At 45.7% G+C, this 24,303-nt stretch overlaps 1 protein-coding gene across 2 annotated transcripts in view; it reads right to left on the bottom strand.

Annotated features, from left to right (window-relative positions):
- LOC129527569 (BOS complex subunit NOMO3-like) overlaps positions 1 to 24,303 on the bottom strand; it is a 99,727-nt gene that overhangs the window by 61,003 nt on the left and 14,421 nt on the right. The window contains exons 8-13 of one of the 2 annotated variants that reach the window (XR_010131328.1): positions 22,892 to 23,033; positions 22,463 to 22,594; positions 20,924 to 21,060; positions 18,925 to 19,067; positions 15,939 to 16,002; positions 15,295 to 15,390 (exon numbers count right to left, since the gene is read on the bottom strand). Coding sequence is in view for 1 of the 2 variants with exons in the window: in XM_055365333.2 (XP_055221308.2) it covers positions 15,295 to 15,390; positions 15,939 to 16,002; positions 18,980 to 19,067; positions 20,924 to 21,060; positions 22,463 to 22,594; positions 22,892 to 23,033 (659 nt within the window). In the remaining variant the exon portion in view is untranslated. The remainder of the gene's footprint in view (positions 1 to 15,294; positions 15,391 to 15,938; positions 16,003 to 18,924; positions 19,068 to 20,923; positions 21,061 to 22,462; positions 22,595 to 22,891; positions 23,034 to 24,303) is intronic. The other variant, XM_055365333.2, reaches the window with a different exon arrangement.

Raw genomic sequence — 24,303 nt, 5'->3', positions numbered from 1 at the left:
GGTGATTCCTCCTCCTCCCCTCAGGGGACATTTGGCAATGACAATGGGGCAGGGGGTTGTGCTACTGGCATCTAGTGGGCAGAGCCTAGGGATGCTGCTAAACACCTTACAGTGCACAGGACAACCCTCACCCAAAGGATTATCCAGCCCAAAATGTCCACAGTGCTGAGACTGTGAAACCCAGAATTAGGATGACCTTGTAAGTTATCGCCCAAACCAGAATGCTTTCGAGACAGGCAAAACCAGGAAAGCAGTCGTAACAGGGACTGTTGCAGCAAATGAGGACATATGGTTATCCTACTCTCAACACACCGTCCACACAGAAGGCAAAGCCATTCTCACTGAAGGCTGTGATTCAGGGGAAACGTTTCAATGCTCCCCACCCCAATCATCAATTACAGGACCACAAAGATGCTCTTCCCAGCCGAGGCTTGTCTTTGACCCCTTCTGCTCTCTCCCACTTCCGGCACGGCTGACAGTGCCTGCCACCTACTTCTAAGAGGTCACTAAAAATCGACCAGGGCTTGCCAGCCTAGTGGGGTTGCCCAAATGTATGCCCACAGATGCCGCTTCGAAAAGCTGTCTCTGGCATGGCCCCTACTGCAGCGGGGCGTGACAGACTGCCTTGCTCGGTGGAAAGAATCCCACCCCAGTTAAATTGCTGGAGCCCTGCTGGGAAGGAGGTGGAGGCGGGAGGAGAAGGAGAGTAGGGAGCCAGGCAAGCCTCTCCTGCCTCTCCTTTTTCATCTTGGAAGAGCCAATTTCAAGCTTGCCTTGGGTCATAAAATAAATTAATTTGATTCTCTCAACCTTGCTCAGAGTGGACACATGTCTTCGGCTGGAGCATCTGCTGCTGCTGGATCCAGAGCGAGGAGACCATCCCCTCGAAATGATTCCATTTCTGTTGCAAGACAGGGCCAAAATCATTTGCCTGGAGCTGGAGAAGGAGCTGCCTGGAATACCCTGGGCTGTCATTTTTGCTGGTAAGTTCCAAAAACGGTTCTCACAGCTAAGGTGACTCCCAAGTCGCAGGAGGTTTACCCAGAGAGATACGCATGGGTAGGGCTGGTTCTTGGAAAACTCCCAAAGAGAATTTAGCACTGGCAGCTGCCTAACCCACTTCATACTGATCAGCGTGATCATACTGAGTCCTCTTAACTGTCAGGCATGGCCCCTGGGCTGTATTCCTGATTGCACACAGCTAAGGTGACTCCCTTGTACAAGCCTCCCCGCTCGAGAGAGAATGGAACTTGTGACCTGCTTCTAATCAATAGAATATGGCAAAGGTTCCGAATGTCACTCCCTTGATCATGTTTCATCAAATAAGATTTCCCCTTAGGAGACTTAGGGACTCCCTTGCTGGCTAGGAGGAAGTAAGCTACCATGTTATGACAGGGCCATGTCAAAGAATGCAGGTGGCCTCTAGAAGCTGATAGAGGTCCCCAGCTGACAGCCAGCAAGAAAACAAGGCCTCAGCCAGGTGCAGTGGCTCACACCTATCATCCCAGCACTTTGGGAGGCTGAGGCAGGAGGATCAATTGAGCTCAGGAGTTAGAGACCAGCCTGGGCAACATACGGAAACCTCATCTCTACCAGTAATTTAAAAATTAGCCGGGCATGAAGGCACCTGCCTGTGGTCCCAGCTACTTGGGAGGCAGAGATGGGAGGATCCCTTGAATCTAGGAGTTAAAGGCTGCAGTGAGCTACGACTTACCACTGCACTCCAGCCCGGGTAACAGAACAAGAGGCTGTCTCAAAATAATAATAATAATAATAATAATAATAATAATAATAATAATAATAATTTCATTTAGAAGAAAAAGAAAACAAGAACCCAGCTTTACAACTACAAGGTAAGTCACCAGCAACTGCCATGAGGACCCATTGCCTAAACCTTTTAATGTAAAATAAAACTACATTAGAAACCACACAAACCAAATGTGTAGCTTCTTCAGCCTTTCCTTATTTTTCTAAGGTTGTACAAAACTATCGTATTTACAAAAATGGCACAAAAGTGAATTCAGCAGTCAATTCACATGCATACTTCATTCACATCTTCAACAACAAAAGGTATTCTAACTCTAACTCTACAAAGCTTGGCAGTTTTCAGGAGTACTGAGGAGAGATTTTGCAGGATATGTCTCTGTATTAGTCCATTTTCATGCTGCTGATAAAGACATACCTGAGACTGGGCAATTTACAAAAGAAAGAGGTTTATTGGACTTACAGTTCCACGTGGCTGGGGAGGCCTCACAATCATGGTGGAAGGCAAGGAGGAGCAAGTCACATCTGATGTGGATGGCAGCAGGCAAAAAGAGCTTGTGCAGGGAAATTCCCATTTTTAAAAACCATCAGATCTCATGAGACTAATTCACTATCACGAGAACAGCACGGGAAAAACCTGTCCCCATGAATCAATCATCTCCCACCAGGTCCCTCCCACAACACGTGGGAATTATGGGAGCCACAAGATGAGATTTGGAACACAGAGCCAAACCATATTAGCCTCCATTTAAGTTTGTCTGATTTTTTTCTTTTTTCATGATTAGACTCAGGTCATGAGTTTTTGCAAAGAATACCACAGAGGTGAAGTGCCCTTCTTTTCCAATCTTGTCACTCATCCATGGTGTGGTTCAAACTTTCCCTTGTCTGTGATGTTCCTGCAACTAGTTCTAGATTTTTAGACTGCAATAATCTCATTATAAGGTACAGAGCTCATTCAAGAAGGATAAGGGGCATATTGATTTCCTAAAGATGATTAACAAAACAGCACAAACGAGGTGGCTTGAAACAAGAGAAATTTATTCTCTCACAATTCTTGAGGGAAGAAGTCCAAAATCAAGGGGTTCACAGAGCTGTACCCCGAGCCTCTGGGGAAGATCCCATCCTTTCCTGGCTTCTGGTAACCATAGGCATTCCCGGGCTTGTAGCAGCTTCACTTCAATCTCTACCTTGTGCTTGCTTCGGCAGCACGTACATTAAAATGGAACTTCAATCGCTATCCCCATTGTCACAAGGGGGTCTTCCCTGTGGGTCTGTGTCCAAATTTCCTACTTCTTCTAAGGACAATCTCGTATTAGATTAAGGGCCCACCCTACTCCAGTATCACATCTTCGTAATTACATCTGCAATGACCCTGTTTCCAACAGAGGTCACATTCTGGGGTACTGAGGTGTTAGGGCTTTCAACATATCTCTTCGGAGAACACAGTTCAACCTATTAAATAAAGCATCCCACAAAACCAAAGTCAGAAAGCACAGCAGGGTTTTGGGATAGAAAGATAGCAGGAGTCAACACAGCCTGTCTCTGTCTTTCTGGGAGCTCCCGGTCTGTCCTTCCTAAGTCTGTATTGTGTTCTCAATTTCTTCTTTCTCTCTCTCTCTCTCTCTCTCTCTCACTCTCTCTCCCCCATCTTCTCGCTCCCCCTCTCCCTCTCTCTGCCCCCCCATGTATTAGTCTGTTTTCACAATGCTAATAAAGACATACCCAAGACTGAGTAATTTATAAAGAAAAAGAGTTGTCACGGACTCCCAGTTCCACATGGCTTTGGAGATCTCACAATTATGGCAGAAGACAAATGAGGAGCAAAGTCACGTCTTACATGGTGGCAGGCAAGAGAGTGTGTGCAGGGGAACTCCCCTTTTTAAAGCCATCAGATCTCGTGAGACTTATTCACTATCACGAGAACAGCATGGGAAAAACCCGCCCCATGATTCAATTACCTCCCACCGTGTCCCTCCGATGACATGTGGAAATTATGGGAGCTACAATTTGAGATTTAGGTGGAGACACAGCCAAACCATATCACCCTGCATATCAGTTTTTTCTACTGCAATTGTCCACAGGCCAAACATGACTATATTGTCACCAACTTTCTATCCCCCTCTAGTTTCAAGCACCTTCCAGAGGTAAGCTCAGAGATTTTCAACTCCAAATTTCTGGGAGAGAGTCCACATGGCCTGGCTGTAATCCCATATCCAACCCCTTGGTACACAGCCATGGCCAGAGCCAAAATAATCCTATGGGGTTCTGGATCTCCTAGGGCTCTGGGAAGGGCAAGTTTCTGAAGGAGGAATGGGGGTGGACAAAAATTATTGGCTGAGAAAATAGCTGGTGAACGAGACATTATTTCTGGTAGGGAATGAATGCAAGAGGAAACTATGTTCTGGAGCACAAAGAAAACTCCCACTGGATTCTCAGGACCATCTGAGAGGAATTTGAAAGCAGCTGAATTATCACAGGAGAAACAGAATGGAGTCAGAAAAATTCTGTTTTGTGGCACTTAGATCAATTGTCTCATATCTTTGGGAGCATGGGTGGTATCCCCCACCCTCCATTTTCCTCTTCTCTCTGAACAAAAGTTTTAGTTTGTGAAGTCAAATCTCATCTTTTTTTTTTTTTTTTTTTTTGAGACAGAGTCTCACTCTGTCACCCAGGCTGGAGCACAAGTGGTATGATCTCGGCTCACTGCAACTTCCGTCTCCAAGGTTCAAGTGATTCTCCTGCCTCAACCTCCAGAGTACTGGGATTACAGGTGTGCACCACCACACCTTGCTAATTTTTATATTTTTAGTAAAGACAGGGTTTCACCATGTTGGCCAGGCTGGTCTTGAACTCCTGGCCTCAGGTGATCCACCCACCTTGGCCTCCCAAAGTGCTGGGATTACAGGAGTGAGCCACCACACCCAGCCCAAACCTTGTCATTTCTGAAATGAGTGTCAGGGTAGTGTCTTAGTTAGGGTGAGCTGCTATAACAAATTATAATAGACTGTGAAGCTTAAACAACAGCAATTTGTTTCTCACAGTTCTGGGGGCTGGGAAGTCTGAGATCAGGGTGCTGGCATGGTCAGGGTCTGGTGAGGACTCTCTCCTGGCTTGCAGATGGCTGCCTTCTCACTGTGTCCTCATGTGGTGGAGAGACAGGTATCATCTCTCTCATATCTCTTCTTACAAGGGCACTAATCCTATTCATGAGGGCTCCACCCTCATGACCTCATTACTTTCCAAAGGCCTCACCTCCTGATACCATCACATTGGGGGTTAGACTTCAGCCTATGAATCTGAGGGCAACACAACCACTGTCTGTTAGTTCATGGCAGACAGTGAAATAGTGGAAAGGAGGGTGTGATTGATTCTGGGAAGGGCTGGTGTTGAACTCTGACTGCAGGATAAAGCCCTCACTGGTACTCTGGGCCCCAGTAACTGCCCATCTCCCCAAGAGGGTTCCCACATCCATTTCCTCCCACTCTGGGAGTGAGCCCAGCCCAGCATTTCATCAACAACTGATCTCAGGAGCCAAAAGACACAGGGAGAATATGGTGATCAGGGAGCTGAGGAAGAGGGTGAAAAAAGGCAAGGGGTGCCAAGCAACTCAACCAGCACTTCCCCTCCATCTTCTGCTGGATTTGCTCCATTGTCTCCCCAGCAGGTAGGAGGGATTGTCCAAGACAAAGCGTTGGTTACCATCTTTCTGTGCCAAGGCTCTGGGAGACAAGACTGGATTGCGGTCTTCCTTCCTTATTGTACTTATTGTCTAACCTTAAGGTACTTCCTTATTGTACCATTTTCACACGCTGATAAAGACATACCCCCATACCCCAGACTGAGTAATTTATAAGGAAAAATAGGTTTAATGGATTCACAGTTCCACATGGCTGGGGAAGCCTTACAATCATAGCGGAAGACAAAAGCCACATCTTACATGGCAGCAGGCAAGAGAGAATGAGAGCCAAGCAGAAGGGGAAACCCCTTATAAAACCATCAGCTCTTATCAGACTTATTTACTACCATAAGAACAGTATGGGGGAACTGCCCCCATGATTCAATTATCTCCCACTAGGTCCCTCCCATGACACATGGGAATTATGGGAGCTAGAATTCAAGATGAGATTTGGGTGGGGACACAGCAAAACCGTATCACTTATTCTGTAGGAAGAAATGACTTCCAAGGCATTCTCCACCCCGTCTACATCTGACAGATAGAATTATATTTAACTATGTATTAGTATATTACTATGACAATAATAACTCATTTATTCCTCACACCAACCCTGTGCTATCCTCGTTTAAAGATGAGAAAACAGAGGCACAGAAGGTTTGAGTATTATGCCCAAGATCATTCAGCTGATAAATGCCATATCCATCTAACTCCAAATCCCTTGTGGTTGTACAGTCAGCTGAGCTGGCTTTTGGATAAAATTGGTTGGAGGTGAATAGAGAGAATGGGTTGGGGGAAAGTGGTGGATGCCCCCAGCAGGTGTCTCAGAAATAATGTGTTGTCATTTTCACCGTGAATATCTCAGGCTCAAGAATAAAATCACTTTTCTATATAATGATTTGCAATAGTCATGATTCTTTATGATGAAAATATAACCCAAATCAAACTTGCCTAAGCAAAAAAATATATATATAACATAAAATTCACCTTCAAGGGATGGGGCTAGAGTTACCCCCGGAAGCAAGAAGAAAAATTATGCAGAGCGCCTGGTATATCCATCAGAGAAGCAGAGAACCCAAGGCTGTGTTGGCAAGTAGAAGACCCTAGGGACCCAGAGGGCTCAGAGAGCCCAGGGATTCCCAGTGCAAACCCTCAGATGCCTTGGTGCCTTAAGGAAAAACACACCAGCCTCATGCTGCCTAACTTCAGCAAGAAAAAAAAGGACCATTCCCTTAATACAAGCCTCAATTGCCCTGATGCCTTATGGCTGTTATTTTAGAGAATTATAATGCCACCTATGATTAATACCGCAATGTGGTCACACAGCAAACGCTCATAAGTAACCTCCCAGCATAAATACCAAGAAAATCCAGACTTACCACGGCTTCATATACATTTTAGATTTTTGCTAAATTGGCCCTTGATAAAGCGTGTGGCCACCTTCATCACAGAAATCAGCTTCCTCCCCAGGCCTAAAATTAGAAGCCCCAACTGCCAGTCGTTAGGTACAGAGCTCAATGCCTGCTGAGACTCCCCTCTCATTTATCTTCTGAGGGGAGCATTTCAAGTTATCGCCAGCTCTCGTATCAGCTGGCCCGGGGAAGGGCAGCAGGCAGCGAGAGGGGCAGCTAACAAAGGAAGAGGTCAGCAGGTGAGGGGTGGCTCTGGAGGCGGTGGAACTGGCTGGTCCCTGGAAAGCTTCCCGCTGCAGGTCTAGAGTGGAGAACTCGGACTCCAACAGGGAAGAGTGTGGCTGGGAAGAATTACAGACCAGATCCAGGGCTGGATTCTGAATTTAGATGGGGCCCGTAACAATTTGCCTAAATGATTTATTTCAACAATCAACACATCCATATGCTCAGCCACTCAGAATGATGACTGAAATAAAAATGAAAGGTAACAGGCCGGGCATGGTGGCTCACAACTGTAATCCCAGCACTTTAGGAGGCCGAGGTGGGAGGATTGCTTGAGCCCAGGAATTCAAGACCAGCCCTGGCAATATAGTGAGACTGCATCTCTACCAAAAAAAAAAAAAAAAAAAAAAAGCGAGAGAAAGAGAGAATTGGATGCATGCTATAACAGCCTATGATGGTAGATCCAGCTGGTCTGGGGAAAGAGGAGAGTATCCAACTGGGCTTCCCCAAAGTCATGAATTTTTTTTTTTTTTTTTTGAGACAGTCTCACTCTGTCACCCAGGATGAGGTGCAATGGTGCAATTACAGTTCACTGCAGCCTCGACCTTCCAGGCTCACATGATTCTCCCACCTCAACATCCTAAGTAGCTGGGACTACAGGCATGCAGCACCACATGCAGCTAATTTTTTGATTTTTTTTTTCTTTTGGTAGAGATGGGGTCTCACTTCATTGCCCAGGCTGGTCTCTAACTCCTGGGCTCAAGCGAACCTCCCACCTCAGCCTCCCAAAGTGCTGGGATTACAGGTGTCAGCCATCATGCCTGGCCAGATGATGACATTTAAGCTAAGACTAGGACAATGAGGAGTTATCCAGGTGTCAAGTGAGAGGAATGCATTTATACAGAGATAGTAACGTGTGCAAAGGCCCTGGGGTGAGAAGGAGTTCCATGTGTTGAAGGAATTGGAATGTTGGGAGGAATGAAAAGGGTGTGGCAAAATATATGGGCTGGGGAGGGAGGCAGGGGCTAGCTCAGGCAGGATGAGATAAACTCTGGTAAGGATTGTATGTGCTCACAGAAACTCATTAACACTTCACTGAATGCTAATATTTATTTATCAGGTTTCAGAGTCTGTTTGTTTGTGAGGGGAGGGTTGTCCATCTTCTCCACTTGAATATAAACTCCTTGAAGGCAATGACCTTTGGTTCACAGTTCTATCACCAGCACCCAGAACAAGAACTAGAACAAAGGCAAATAAAGACACCCTTATCAGGCACAATGTTGCAAAGACTTAGTGGTTATCTTCCAGGAGCCAGTGAAGGGCCAGACCTTTCTTAGGAATGTGCAGGATTTGAACTCCCCAGACCTGCTGAGTCAACTCTTTACTGCAGGGGACCATACAGAGATGAGAAAGATGCGACATTCTTTCACTTCTGGGTAGCAGAGTCAACAAATGGAACCAGGGTGCCCCCAACGCCCGTTACCTATGACATCTTCCTCTGAAATAAGCTCAACAGAAGATGGTCCCTGGCTACAGTGACTTTTGTCAGGGATCTCCAAGACCGCCCTCAGGCCCATTGATTTGCCAGAAGGACCCACAGAATCAGGAAAGCCATTGTCCTCATGAACATTGTTTATTGCACTAAAAGGATACAGATTAAAATCAACCAAGGTACAAGATGCATAGGTCTCTCCAAGAGAGACCAAGGGTAAGTTTCCAGTAATTTTCTCCCAATGGAGTTAGAAGGATAGCTCCTAATGCTCTGTATTAGTCTGTTTTCATGCTGCTGATAAAGACACACCTGAGACTGGGTAATTTATGAAAAAAAAAAAGAGGTTTAATGGACTCGCAGTTCCACGTGACTAGGGAGGCCTCACAATCATGGCAGAAGAGCAAGGGAGAGCAAAGGGATGTCTTACATGGCGGCTGGCAAAGAGAGAATGAGAGCCAAGTGAAAGGGTTTCTCCTTATAAAACCATCAGATCTTGTGAGACTTATTCACTGCCATGAAAACAGTATGGGGAAAACCACTCCTGTGATTCAATTACTTCCCACCAGGTCCCTCTCACAACACGTAGGAATTGTGGGGGCTACAATTCAAGATGAGATTTGGGTGGGGACACAGCCAAGCTATAAGAGACAATTAGCAATCTATACAAAGTACTGCCAGTCACAGCAGCTCCCCCAAGCCTTAGTGTCCAGGGGTTTTATCAGCATTTCATCACCCAGGCATGGAGCACCTGCATGGGTGACTTTTGTTACTCAGTCTCCAGCCCCTCTAGAGGTCAAACTGACACATACAAAAACAGGCACTCGCCATAAATTGCATTGTTAGCATGGACTAGCTAGCTCAGCCTGAGGCCATAGGTAAACAAAGACACTCTTATCAGGCAGAATATTCCAAAGACTTGGAGGTTATCTCCCAGGAGCCAGTCAAGGGCCAGAGCTTTCTTTGGAATGTGCAGGATTTGAACTCCCCAGACCGGCTGAGTCAACTCCTTACTGCATGGGGACCATATAGAGATGAGAAAGATGCCATATTCTTTCACTTCTGGGTAGCAGAGTCAACAAATGGACCAGGCTGAATGAAGACAGTCAGGTAGAACCAGAAACCACCTCCACCTGCACCCCTGCATAGGACCTAAAAAAATGTCATAGTACCATGACAACTTTTTTGAGACAGGGTCTCAGTCTGCCACCCAGGATGAAGAGCAGTGGTGCAATCATAGCTCACTGCAGCCTCGACCTCCCGGGCTAATGCTATCCTCCCATCTCAGCCTCCGAAGTAGCTGGGGGCATGCACCACATCTGGCTAATTTTTTTTTTTTTTTAGAGATGGGGTCTCACTTTGTTGCCCAGGCCGGTCTCTAACTCCTGGGCTCATCAGGAGTTAGATGATCACCCAGATGAATAACAGGGACCTCATCCCTCCCCAGGGGTCCTGGGGTAGGACCCTCAGCAGATGAGAGGAGTAGCTCTCCTGGCCCATACCCATGCCCTGTTGTGGTGTTTATAAGCCTGTCATAGGTCAGGTTTCTAGAGAGACAACCTGCGGGATGGAGATCTGGGTGCAGGAGGTTTACTGGGAGGGGCACCTGCTGGAAAGCAAGGAAGCAGCATTGGGCAGAGAGGGGAGTGGCACTGTGGAACAGTCACCAGGACCCCTGAGACACCCCCTGTGACGGTTAATACTGAGTGTCAACTTAATTGGATTGAAGGATACAAAGTATTGTTTCTGGATGTGTCTGTGAGGCTGTTGCCAAAAAACATTAATATTTGAGTCAGCGGACTAGGAAAAGCAGACCCACCCTCAATCTGGGTGGGCACCATCTAATCAGCTGCCAGCATAGCTAGAATATAAGCAGGCAGAGCAGCATGGAAGAGCTTGACTGGCTGAGTCTTCCAGCCTTCATCTTTCTCTCGTGCTGGATGCTCCCTGCCCTCGAACGTCAGACTCTGAGTTCTTCAGCTTTGGGACTCTTGGACCTTTGACCACAGACTGAAGGCTGCACTGTTAGCGTCCCTATTTTTGAGGCTTTGGGATTTGGACTGGCTTCCTTGCTCCTCAGCTTGCAGATGGCCTATTGTGAGACCTCACCTGGTGATCGTGTGAGTCAATACTCCTTAATAAACTCTGCTTTTTATATACATCTATCCTATTAGTTCTGTCCCTCTAGAGAACGCTGACTAATACACTCCCATATGGAGGGGCAAGGGACAGAGCCTTTGTAACCCTCCAGGATTATGGGATGCCTAGGAGGGGAGGAGGATTTCCCAGCACTAGGTGGCTTCCTACAGGTGCCTTCTTGCCAGAGGCAGGACTTTGCTATGAGCTGTTAGCAGCCAGGTCTCCCAGCAGCTGGGGGGACAGAGGGCCTCGGTGGTCCTGCACAGAGGTCTGAGTGGTGCAGCATCCACAGCGAAGCCAGTGACCAAAGTGGAAAGACAAAGATATGAAAATCTTTCAACTAATTAAGATTTAAAACTCAGATTGATGTGAGAATCCTGAATTGACTGTTTACCAAAGAGACTAGGTTTTAAATGAGAAGGGTCTGGGTTTACATTGACTTGGCAAGACTGAGTGTCCTATCACTGGAGTGACAAGGGAGGCTGGTGGGGATGGATCCAGGGAAAAGAAGCAAAGTATGGAACAAAGAAGTTTAGAATAAAGAAAGTGGCCAAGGCTGGGCACCACGGTTCACACCTGTAATCCCAGGGTGGCCAAGGCAGGAAGATTGCTTGAGCCCAGAAGTTCAAGGCTGCAGTGAGCTATGATCATGCCACTGCACTCCAGCCTGGGTAACAAAGCAAGAAAAAAAAAAGCAAGAAAGGAAGGGAGGGATGAAGGAAGGAAGGAAGGAAGGAAGGAAGGAAGGAAGGAAGGGAGGGAAAGAGAGAGAGAAAGAGGAAAGAAAGAAAAGAAAGAAGAAGGAAGAAAGAAAGAAGAAAGAAAGAGAGAAAGAAAGATAGAAAGAAAGAAAGAAAGAAAGAGGCATCAAACCTCACAGGTTGAGGTAATTGTAAATACATGGTAGTTTATCCCTGAGCACAAAATCTCAATGGCACGGTCAAAGCCCCAAAGAAGTAAGAAACAAACATCATTTCCACCTTTTGGGCCTGAAGAAGCAGGTACATTAGAGAAGGGCAGCCACAATATCTGTGAACAGTCCATTAAGCTCTCAGACACAGCATCCCACCTTCACCAATCTGATCTCCTTGAGGGGGGTAATTCTCCCTCTAAGATAACAAAGAAAACCTGGCCAGGCACGGTGGCCCATGTCTGTAATCCCAGCATTTTGGAAGGCTGAGGCAGGAGGATTGCTAGAGCCCAGGAGTTCAAGACCAGCCTGGGCAACATAGTGAGACCCCTGTCTCTTAATAAAATAAGAAAAAAGAAAAGAAAACCTTCCTTTTACATGAAGGCATCATACTTTAAATGCACACCCTATCTGCCCAGGAGGCTCACCTCTAGATTTGTATCCTACTGATGAACACACACCAAGATGGACATACAAGCATAAATTGTGGAGAATGACAGAAAATATCCTGAATGTCCACCATGAGGGAACTGATTAATTTATACACATCCGTATACTGGAATACTACTCAGCTGATAAAAGAATAAGGAATGTCTATATGGACTGCTATGCAAAAACCTCAAAGATATATTGTTGAATGAAGTCAAGATGCAGTGTAATACGTACAATGGGCTATCATTTATAAAACTGGGAGGAGACATATATACATATGTTTTTCTATATAAAGATTGTATCTCTGGAAAGTTTCAAGAGAAGCCAGCAACACTTGTGACCTTGGAGAAGAAGAACTGGTGGTTGGGATGGAAAACAAACTTAATTTTCACTGTATACTTTTTCTGGTACTGTTTAATTTTTTTTTTTTTTTTTTTTTTTTTTTTTTACCATATGCACACGTTTCCTATTCAAAAGAGAATTTTTTTTAACTGGAAACAATGAAAAATCTTATAGGCATACAAACTAAATTAATTAGCCATCCCTATAGCTTCAACATGCATTTCAATTTGCAAGCACCCTGGCCTCCAAGATTGATTGATTGGCTGTAAATTGAGAACCTCAGCAATTTCCTTTCACAGGGACAGATGTTGACATTGTTCCTGTGATTTTTCACAGATGTTTGCCTTCCAGCATCTTTAAAATCGAGTTTTCCGTCAATTTGGAAATCCCAAATTTCTCATATCAAATCGAGATGACAGGAAAATCAAAACCGTTATCACATTTTGAAAGAGTTTATGGATGGCAAATGACACTGGGAAGGGAGATGTTTAAGGAGCAGCCGACGTCTCTTAACCCTTTCTCATCACTTCCTGCCTCAGTTTACCTAAGCCAGCAAAAGGGGAAATTTGATTCAATATACAGACAAGGGCTTTAGAGTCTGCGTAGCTGTGCGATCTCACTTTGGCTCCAACTCTCTAGCTGTGATACTTTGAACCAGTTCATTAACTTGCCCAGCCTCCTCTCTCTCATCTGTAAAATGGGGATAATATCCCCAGCCTTGCAGTGTGATTTTACAATTCACTGATGCAAAAATGGAAAATGCGTGGCACTTAGCACCCCCTAAATGTTTTTTTCCTTTTTTTTCCCTTTCCCTCCTCCTTCACCAATCCTCCAAGCAGCTTTGCTTCCTTCTTCACGTCCACATTTTGCTCATGAGATTCCAAGATTTACCCACTGAAGCTCTCATGAGATTCCCAGATTTACCCATTGTTGAGAAATCAGACAGAAACATCCCCCACCCCCTAGAATTCTCCTGACCTGTGTCCCCTCCCCTTAGGACTCTGCTCTCCCTCAGTGACAACAGGCAGGAATATGATCTACTCATACAAACCAAACCTCTGCTGTTTGTACATCTTAGCTAATAATGCCCAACACGCAGCCAACATTTACTAAGTCAGGCTCCTGAGAGCCACTTCATCTGCATGACGCCACAAAATCCTCTCAGCAACAAAAAGGCACTATCATTATTTCTGTTTTAGAGATGTGGAAATGAGCACCAGAGGTAGATGTAACTTGTCAAATATCTGGGTGGTAGATCTGGAAATCAAAGAACCCTGAACCCCAACCACAAACACATCTTCAGTTCAGGCTGGGTCTCTACGCTTTGTTATTTTTAATGGGGCATTACCCTCCCTGGATGGCTATGATGCTGCGGTTAACTCTGCTCTTGTGGATGAATGCAATTATCTGGGGAGCTCGCACTTATAAGATGTACAGCTATGGGCAACCTAAGGCACATCGTGGAGTCTTAATTTCCTCATCTGTCAAATGAGAATAGCAAGGATGGCAGGGAGGGATTAAGGAGCATTTTTGGAAAAGGAAGTGCATGTAATCAAGCTGAAAGGAGGTAATATGCAGTTACTACTGGTAAGAAGGTAGATTGCTAGTCCTATCAGTAATTCATACTTTCCAAGCAGGGAGACAGTAAATGATAGTAAAAGACAGCAACAGACCTTCAGCAAATCCACCCCCAGCTAAAAACCTGGCTCCCCATCACCAGAAACCAGGGCCAGCCCTGACATTTCTCCCGCCCTAACCCAGTGGTCACTTTAGTGCCATGTCTCATCAACTCAGTCCCTCACCGACTCTCCGACCAGTCCGTCGCTCTCCATCTCCGCAGCCACTAGTCTGGGGCCCCCATTGCCTCCCCCTGCCTCCACCACCTCCCACTCTCAGGCCTCTTCTGTCTGTTCTCCACTCGGCCAATGGGGGACCTTTCAGGAAGAAAAATGTCATTCCTCTATGTAAAACACATCAATTGCATCATGGGACAAAGACTATGGACCCTAACATGGCCTGGCCCCCCGCAGCCTACCTGTCCTGCATGCCCCCAAGGTCAAGCTCAAAGCACTCAGAACAGTTGTCATTTTACGGTTCTGCATGTGAGTATCTGACCACTGTTCCCCCCATGAGACTGTCAATCCCATAAGTGTAGGGGCTGTGGCCTCATAAGCCCAGTGCCTAAACACTGAAGACTCTCAGTTATTCAGTCATCATGTACTCTGCAGGGATGACGGATGGATAAACAGACGGTGGACAGAAAGATGGAAACATAGCTGGAAAGGTGACTTCAACCAGGGGCAGGAGGGAGACAGGGACTGCGATTCCCATTCTAGTTGACAAAGACGGTCATGTTGCCAAAACTCTTTCATTTCTCAAGAAAATTGGGGCATCACAGGTACCTCACCACACTGCAAAAATTCCCTGAAAGGTGACATTCACATGAACGTGACCTTCGGTGAGGGACTTGCCTTTCAAATACTTCCTCTCTCACGACCCTTCTCTTATACCAGGTGCCATCTCTATTTCCCAAGCCTTCAAGCAAAAGTCTAAAGAAAAATAGGCAATTTGAATTTGCTAAAACACTTGAAATACAATGCACAAACCCCAGAGATTTTTTTTTCCTTAGCAAAGATGAGAAGTACAAAGAGTTCAAACAGAAATTGAAGACACTGAAACAAGCTGTCACAACGCTCTTCCTCACCTACGGGTAATTTCTGAATCAGAAAAGGAAAGGATCAAGGCTGCTGGGAACTGACGGCAATGTCCTATAAGAGAGGGAAGGCCATTTGTATATACATCTAGAGATAAGAAATCAAAACGAATTTCCAGAGAGCCTATTAGAGACTCCCCAGGCCTCATCCACACCCTCTCCCGCCACTCTCGGCCCACTGCAGAACGCTCATCTTACTTGATAGTCACAGTGACATCCACCATTTTGTCGGTGGTGATAGTTCCAAGGACATGGTGGCGAATGGCTGTCAATGTCAAGATACTAGGTGAAGACCTACAAATCAAAGGAGAGGAAACACTAGAACCTACTCATACTCAGAAGATCATCAGCAATACCCTTTTTGGGCATCCTTCTTCACCCTAAATATACTACAGAAAATTGCTCTTAGTCTGGGGTAAAATAACTCTGGAGATCCAGAGAAGTATTCTAAAGAGTAAACTAATTCTCCACTCCACAACTTTATGCTTCCAATTCCCAGTGAAACCCACACACGTCTGTAAAAATACAAAAATGGCAGACTTGAACTTGACAGATGCCCATCGGTGAGGGCTGGGAGATTTGACAAAGCTTCTATTTAAGGCACTTCAAAAACACAGCCCTCTATCCTGGGGTTACAGAATTCTTGGGAAAGGGATCCTGTCTCCGGTTCCTCAGTAACTAATCCAAGTGTCTTAAAATCCTTATCTAGAAATGCTGTTGAAGGCCTAACCTTGCCTCTTTCAGAAACAAAACAGAAAAACTCCTTTTGTTCTCTGAAGTAAATGAAGAATCCTTCACGGAATGTATACAAACACCACAAAGCATTCAATTCCCAGGCTTACGTGTCATAGGTGTAGAACGCTTGCTCAAACCGGTGGCAGGAGCGAGGGGTCACTTTGTACACACCTACAGACAGGAAATCAAAAGTAATTTTCAGAGAATGGCATCTATTACACTGAGCAATTCCGACATCTGAAATCGAGCGGCAGCTCTTTGCACGTGAAAACTCAAACGTATCGCAGATCTGCAATAATGGGATCAGAAATACTGGGCAGGCATCGTTTTCACTGCCTATGAAGGCGTCTTACCAATGACCCGATCCATGCAATGGCCCGATCACAGGCGCATGACTTTCATTTTCCATAAGGTAACAACTCACAGTAGTTAAATCTGCACAGACCAAGTGAACGGACCCATGCACGAGAAGGAACAGAAAGTACGTTTCTACTGCAAATTGGACTGAGGATAATTTTCTACTTAAAAGATTCTATTAAGGATCCAAGAGATAACCACAGCCTCAATTTCTTCCTATAAATATTCCTAAAAAGGAGGTAAGGAGTAAGGGAAGCCCCAGAAAAGTGTGAGTCTGTGTGGGAGGACACTCCGAGTAGGGGTACATTTCATCACTTGCCAGAGGAACACAGTCAATTTCAGGAAGATACAAGGAATAACAATGTATTTCCCCCAAATCATCATTAACCAATATTTTGGCCACACTTCCTACAAAAACCTGAAATTAGCTAAAACCACCCTGCTGTTTTCATTGCACTCAACAAGCCCCAGAGTAGTTACCATCAAAAAAAAAAAAAAAATCAGGTTTCTCTGTTTGTTTGGTCTTTCATTCAACAAATATCGACAGAGCACCTCTTCCTGGCCAGGTATTATGCTAGGTACTGGTACACAGTGGGGAATGACAGAGCAGTGGTCCCTGCCTTCATGGAGTTTACCATCCACAGAGAGGGGGAGCATCTGACAGCCACAAACACATCAATTGTGGCACATGTAAGAAGGGGATAGAAGTGAGTGCTGAGAGCAAGAGTGTAGGAGGCAGGCCTAAGTGGCCCTGGAGGCCATCCTTCCCCAGGGAAGCAATACTGAACTGATGGGTAAGAAGGCCCCAGCTAGGAGGGGCAGGAGGACATGTCCACAGAGAACAGCATCTGCCTCACAGGCTGGCTCATTGTTTCCTCAACAGGCATCCTTCCTGCCTTGAGAACAAACCCTGGTTATGTTGAGGGTGGCAACATGCTCAGCCTCGGGTAGCACATCCAACTGTCCCAGCCTCCCTTGCAGCTAGAAGTAACCATGTGGCACGGTTCTGCCCAATAATACAGACAAGTAGCTTACTGGAGGAGGGGGCACAAGGAAATGTTTGCCCACCCTCTCCTTGACTTCCTCCTTTAAACATAAGTTTTCTAACCACAGCCGTCTTGAAAATAGAAGGCAAAAAATAGAAGGGAAAGGCCTAAAGAATCACAAAGACACCACCCCTAACATCTACCAGCTGCTGAACCCATGCTGGCAGCCACGCACTGCCACACTTCTTTATTGAGCCAAATAAACTACCACTTGCCGATGGCACTGCTGTATGGATTTTGTTACATGTAGCCAAAGGCAGCTGAACTGACACCCAGAAGGACAGAGTGGCTGGAGTAGAGACAGTGGCAGACAGGGCTGGGTTACACAGGAGCTAAGATCAGGTTAAGGAGTTTGTATTTTATCTTGGGAACCAAACGGAGGAGCCACTGAATTATTCATTAGGAAAATGCAAAACAAAACCACAATGAGACACGACTTCACATCTACCAAGATGACTATAATAAAACAGACAGTAACAAATGTTGGCAAAGGAGGTGAAGAAACAGGAACCCTCGTGCATTGCTGGTGGGAATATCAAATGACACAGCCTCTGTGGAAAACAATTTGACAGTTTCTTAAAAGGTTAAACATAAATTTATCACACAATGCAGCAATTCCATTCCTAGGTATCGAAACAAGAAAAATGAAAACATACGGACACAAAGACTTGTACAAGAATGTCCGTAACATTAGTCATAACAGCGTCAAACTGGAAACCACTCAAATATCCACCAACTGATAAATGGATACACAAAATATGATATAACCACACACCAGAATACTACACAGCAATGTAACAGAACAAACTACTGATATGTGCCATGACACAGATAAACTTCAAAAACATGTTAAATAAAAGAAGCCAAACAAAATACCAGCATCGTATGATAAACGTCCAAAAAAAGCCAATCCATGGGGACAGAAAATAGATCAGTGGCTGGCCATGGCTAGAAACAGGGATTAACTGTCAACGGGCACAGAGGATCTTACATTGTGGGTGATGAACAAATCTAAAACTGGATTCTGGCCATGGTTGTGCAACTTGATAAATTTACTACAAATCATTTTATTGTACATCTTAAATAGGTGAGTTTTATATGCAAATTCTGCCTCCAAAAAAAGCCATTATAAAAGAGAGGGTTGGGTGCAGCAGCTCACACCTGTAATCCCAGCACTTTGGGAGGCTGAGGCGGGCGGATCACTTTAGGTCAGGAGTTTGAGACCAGCCTGGACAATGTGGTAAAACCCATCCCTACTAAAAATACAAAAATTAGCGGGATGTGGTGGCAGGCACCTGTAATCCCAGCTACTCGAGAGGCTGAGGCAGGAGAATCGCTTGAACCCAGGAGGCGGAGGCTGCAGTGAGCCAAGATCGAGCCACTACACTCCAGCCTGGGTGACAGAGCAAGACTCCATCTCAAAAAAAAAAAAAGAGAAAAAAAAAAAATGAGAAAGAGCGAGAAGCCACTGAAAACTTTTAAGTAAAGTGGGAAATGATTCAAATTTTAAAACAGCACTATAAAGAGAGGTCATTGGCCAATGGTATATTTTTGGAGGTGAAAGGGCCCAGTGGTCTCTACCCAACTCAAACCCAAGACAGACAGAAAAACAAGGGCAGGTTGAACACACAGAAATTGAAAGCTTGATGCAAACAGAACCAAGGTAGAAAAAAATGCCTTCAAAACCAACCTCTGGTGCCTTTCCATTTTTCTAATTCATGGCACATCAATCCTTCCAAACTTACCAGGCTTGGACAGGCAGAATCGGTTGACTCCTTTGGAGAGGTTATAAATCCCCACATTCTCACGCCCATTTCCATCCTGATAAAATTCCTAAGGGAGCAAAGCCAATACAATGACTTACTAAGAGAGATGGAGACACCAAGATGATTAATAATATTTCTCTTTCCAAACCAGTCATCTGTTTTGCCCATTAATCACTGGAGCAGTTGGGTGCCACAGGAAAATTAAAAACCTCCCAAAACTTCCAACAAAAGTGTGCTATTTTTCATTCAATCAACTAATATTTATTGAGCACCTGCTGTGTGACAGACACAAGGCTGGGCCTTGGGAGTCATGACCATGGCTCCTGCTCTCACAGGGCTTATGTTCTAATACAGGAAGACAAAATCAACGCATCAACAAATAAATTAGTGATCTCAACTGGTCAGTAATGAAGCTGTGAAAATAAACAGGAAAGCAAGAGAAGAACAATCCCCGCCTAGGGGTCTTTAGCTTGCTGGTCCCAGGGCACATCTCTCCTCAACAATAGGGCTGTGCCTGAATGAGGAGGAAAAACCAATGACACGTGTTTCTGGAGAAGACACAGCACTCCAGGCAGAGGGGAGAGTATGTGCAAAGGCCCCGAGGAGAGAGTGAGCTTGGTGTGGGACTGCAGAGGACAACTGTGGCTGGGGCCCGGCGAGTGAGGGGACAGTGGGAGGAGATAAAGAAGGGGTTAAGGAAGTGTCAAAAAAAAAAAAAAAAAAAAGGATCTTATTACAGGAGAGCTGGAAATCCACTCCACTGCTGGAAGGGAAAGGTTTCCTAAATATCTATCACTTATTATGAACCGGATATTAATCGATCTCCTATAACAAATCGACCTGTCGAGTTTTTGTAATTAAGCAGTTAGGGGAGTAAGCTGGCACATGAAACACCAGTTCCAATTCTTCTAATTTCTCTACAGAGAAACTAAGACCTGACGATGACATCTGCCACCGCTCGACATCAAAACATTATAGAAATTCACGAAGGGATCTACAGAGGTACTCCTGAAACCCATTTCACACTGCCTTTCAGGCCACAGAGACCAGTCAACAAGAAGCTAAGATCCTGTTTACAGCTTCTTCCCCTGTGCTGGAATAAATACACCAGAGAAGGTGGGGCACAATGGCTTACGCCTGTAATCCTGGCACTCTGCGAGGCCAACGCGGGTGGATCCCCTGAGGCCAGGAGTTTAAGACCAGTCTTGCCAACATGCTGGAACTCTGTCTCTAACAAAAATACAAAAAAAAAAAAAAAATTAGCTGGGCATGGTGGCACACACCTCTAGTCCCAGCTACTCGGGAGGCTGAGGCAGGAGAATCACTTGAACCCGGGAGGCGGAGGTTTCAGTGAGCCGAGATTGTGCCACTGCACTCCAGCCTGGGCAACAGAGCAAGACTCCATCTCAAAAAAAAAAAAAAAAAAAAAAAAAAAAAAAAAATATATATATATATATATATATATATCAGAGAAACTCACTTGGCAGTACAGAGCGGTGTACACCAAGGACACTTTGATACCTAAGAGGGTTCACTTAAGCCCTGCCATAACCCTGAGAAGTAGGTATTAAGATCTCAATTTTCGGTGAAAGCTGAGGCTGAGAAGCAGTAAATGAATTCACCCAAAGCTATTATTCCTAATAATATAAAGCCAGTGTGCTCTGCACTGTACCAAAGGCCACCCCGAATCACCAGTCAGATTTAGTGCAGGGCCAGGACAAGGAAACCTCCTAAATACAGGGGTCCTTCCACTGAGAGAGTATAAATGCTTCCTGAATATGCGTTGCGTAACAGGTGGGCGAGTGGAGAGGCAGAAAAGGAAATCTGACTTGCCTACGTTTACAATATTCCTGGGATCAGTCTTTCTTGACATCCACAAGGCGAGCGTTTTTCCAAATAAGAGACTCCATAAGCCGTACATACCAGAGTGATGGCGTGAGACAGGGAACATCTCAGCATGTAGCCCGTCTGCCTGAACTCAACTGCAGACACGTCATCCTCCAGCACTTCCACCTCCAGGCTCTTGTTCTTCCAGCACCAATCCTCATGCATGATGCTTACTGCAAAAGCAAACACCAAAAATGGATACATGGGCGTGGAGCACACCACCTCCCTGCACGCCACCAGAAACAACGATCAGGAATTAACTAATTTTAAAAAGCAGGTGTGTATGTAGACATAAAGATAGAAATATACACATACATATATTTATAACTAGCAGTATTTGGAATAAATTACTGCTAAAGAAAACCTGGAGTCGAGCGTGGTGGCTCATGCCTATAATCCCAGCACTCTGGGAGGCCGAGGCAGTTGGATGGCTTGAAGCCAGGAGTTCAAGACCAGTCTGACCAACATAGCAAAACCCCATCTCTACTAAAAATACAAAAGTTATCCAGGCATGGTGGTGCATGCCTGTAATCCCAGCTACTCGGGAAGCTGAGGCAAGAGAATCTCCTGCACCCAGAAGGCGGAGAGGTTGCAGTGAGCCAAGGTCGTGCCACCACACTCCAGCCTGGGTGACAGAGCGAGGCTAAATTTCAAAAAAAAAAAGAAAGAAAAACTGGAACCAATGTCTATTACATCAAGAAAGAAATCTAATGGGGCCTGTAAGATCAGGCTGCAAGTAAGGTATTCAGGGATCCACAAACTTTTTCTGTAACTCTTTTCGGTTTTGCAGGCCACATGCTTTGTCAGCCTCAACCACTCGACTTGGCCACTGTTACACATGAGCAGCCATAGAGAATCCATAAACAAATGGGCAAGGCTGTATTCTAAGGAAACTATGCTTATAAAAAAGGCAGTTTTTGTAGTCTGCCAAGCCCTGCCATAACAGAAAATATTAATATAATTCCAGAAAAAGCAGTCTGTTTTATAAGCTATCCACTGCCAGCAGCCCCAAGCTGATTTCTGAAAAAGCAGAAATACAGGCAAGAAGTGGCTTCTTAAGAAGGGCAAGGAAAAGGGAAGTAACGTTTGTGGGCACCAGCTACTTAGCTGGCTCTCTGCACAACGGGCTTTATAAACTTTACTTCTTTTAGTCTTATATTCTGCAGAAAGGTTCTATTACGTCTAGTTTACAGATGGGAAAACTGAGTTTCGGGGAGGTCAGGTACCTTGCCATGGCCAGTACTCAGCACCAGTACTGCTAAGTTAGTAGAACACATCAGTGGAACTATTTCACACTCCTTTTTCTGGCCTTTAGAAATAAAATGCCATACGTCGGGGCACCCTCCCTGAACAGAAGCAGCCAGTGGGCTGTGCAGACAAGGTGGCGGTCAGCTCAGGGCCTGGACTCCTCCATGCTTGTCCAACACTAAATAATGCAGTCAAGGTCACGAGGCAAAGACGACTTAAAGCAAGGAAAGGTACATGGTCGTGATACAATTTGAGACCTGAGTTTTAGAAAGTTTACAAAGACAAGAAGTGTGTGAGGGCCACAGGATGTTGCATTCCAATTCTTACTTTTGTATTTTCCAGGGAGCACGTTGTCAAAGGTGAAAGTCATGGCGTTGACCTTGCCGGAGAGCTGGAGGCTCCGCTTCTCACCCTGGCGGCTCAGGGACTGTAGAGTCACCAGCAAATCACCGCAGGTGTCTGCAGGGAAAAGAAGGGAGGGCTCCATGTGACCCCTCATAAGGCTTCAGCACAGGTTCGAATCCTAACCCTATGTAATAGCTTCTTGCTACTGCTGAGCTCCTAAGAGGCAGTGGCTGGAGGCAGACGGGGTGCTTCTTTCAAGCTAACATGCACCCACTTGACTCCAAGAAGCCTCCCTCGCATGCAGGTGATCAGTAGCAAACAACAAAGGCAAAAGGAAAAGTTTCCCAAATCCCATTCCTACCGGCTGACTTCTTTGAAACTATGTGTTCTTACTTTCCAGTGATATCTTACCCAAACAGGAGACTTTCCCAGAAACTGATGCCAAGAACTGTACAAAGGCCACATCCATCACGGGCCTGTCGGTCACAGTAAGAGGAAATGTCTGGGGTTTCAACGTCAGCCGTGCTCTGGTTTCTGCCTCAGGAACCATCACCTGCGGAAACGTGGATGGAACGTTAGAGGCTGCATTCGGGGAGATCTTCCCCCTGACCTACAGGGCGCTAGAACATTCATCTGGGACCAAGGCTAAAGAGATTTTGAAGGCCAAAGGTTCGTTTCCAGGCCGATTTTACAATCACAACAAATCCACGAATAACTGGTGTGAAGTAAACACAGTTCCACCCAGATGAAAAACTAGCCTCAACAGACCCATGTGTATGAACAAAAGTCTATCTGGCCTAATTCCCCACGGGCACACAAAGCGGACATGCCTTACTTACATACTAGAAACCATCCTACATCCCAGTCACTTTTCCAGGCTTCGGATCACTTGTAGCATAAGCTCTGAACCTGTCAACACTATGTGGATGACACTTTGGTGGAATTAAGTCATTTTCTTCCTCCTATTGTTCTGTGTGCCTTTCATGGGCTAAGAGGAGGAACAGGTGAAGGCAGCAGTGGTCAACTCTTTCATCCCTAGTAAAGACAACACTGCCCTTCCTTGGAGAAGTCCATCATGCTTCCAAAAGGGCTTCCAAAGACTTGTCAATGTGGACATCTTCGCAAGAAGCCAGCTACCATCTAATAAAGGCAGCTGTCAACCCACACACCACGCTGTTCTGTGGAAGCAGGGAGAACGCAATCTCCTACCCTGTTCCCCACAGAGGGAGGGACCCCACTTTGCCCTAGAGGAGAGCAGAGTCTAACAGGGAACCTTCTCAGCCCTCTCCCTTTGTGTTATTTGCTCTTCCACAGGGAGGAAGGGCAGCTGCTGATTTGATGGGTGAGAGCCCACGGAAACAGTCTCTCCCCAAGGGCAGGGCCACTGCACTGAAAGGCATGGTGGGCTGACCTCTGCTCTGTCCTGTCTCTTGCTTGCTTGGGCCAGCTGTGGCTTGGACCTTCACCATGGTGATGAGACCACAGGCCAGACCGTCTCCCCGTTCTCGGCCTGCTTGAATGGATAAGTCGCATGGTCCCTGCCTAGCCATCTCGAAGTCAAGGCAAAGCAGGAAATGGGAAGCTCCATTTTGGCCTGGGGTCCCAGAAGCCATGCACTATGGCCATTTTTGAGCTGCCATTAGTAGAGTTCATTTTTGGTGTCCTCTTGGACTCATCGACATTCTACAGCAGCCAGAAGCCTGAAGGTAGAGGAGTGACTGGCAGCCTGATACTAATAAACATCAAGACTGGAAAAAAGAGAGGCAGATGGCATTATTTTTTAGCTGGATGCCTATCTGACTCTCCTCTACTGGTGCAGGATT

This window comes from Gorilla gorilla, chromosome 18, assembly GCF_029281585.2.
Source record: "Gorilla gorilla gorilla isolate KB3781 chromosome 18, NHGRI_mGorGor1-v2.1_pri, whole genome shotgun sequence".
NCBI lineage: Eukaryota > Metazoa > Chordata > Mammalia > Primates > Hominidae > Gorilla > Gorilla gorilla.
The sequence above is the reverse complement of the archived record's forward strand: the minus strand, read 5'-3'. Positions and strand labels throughout refer to the sequence as shown.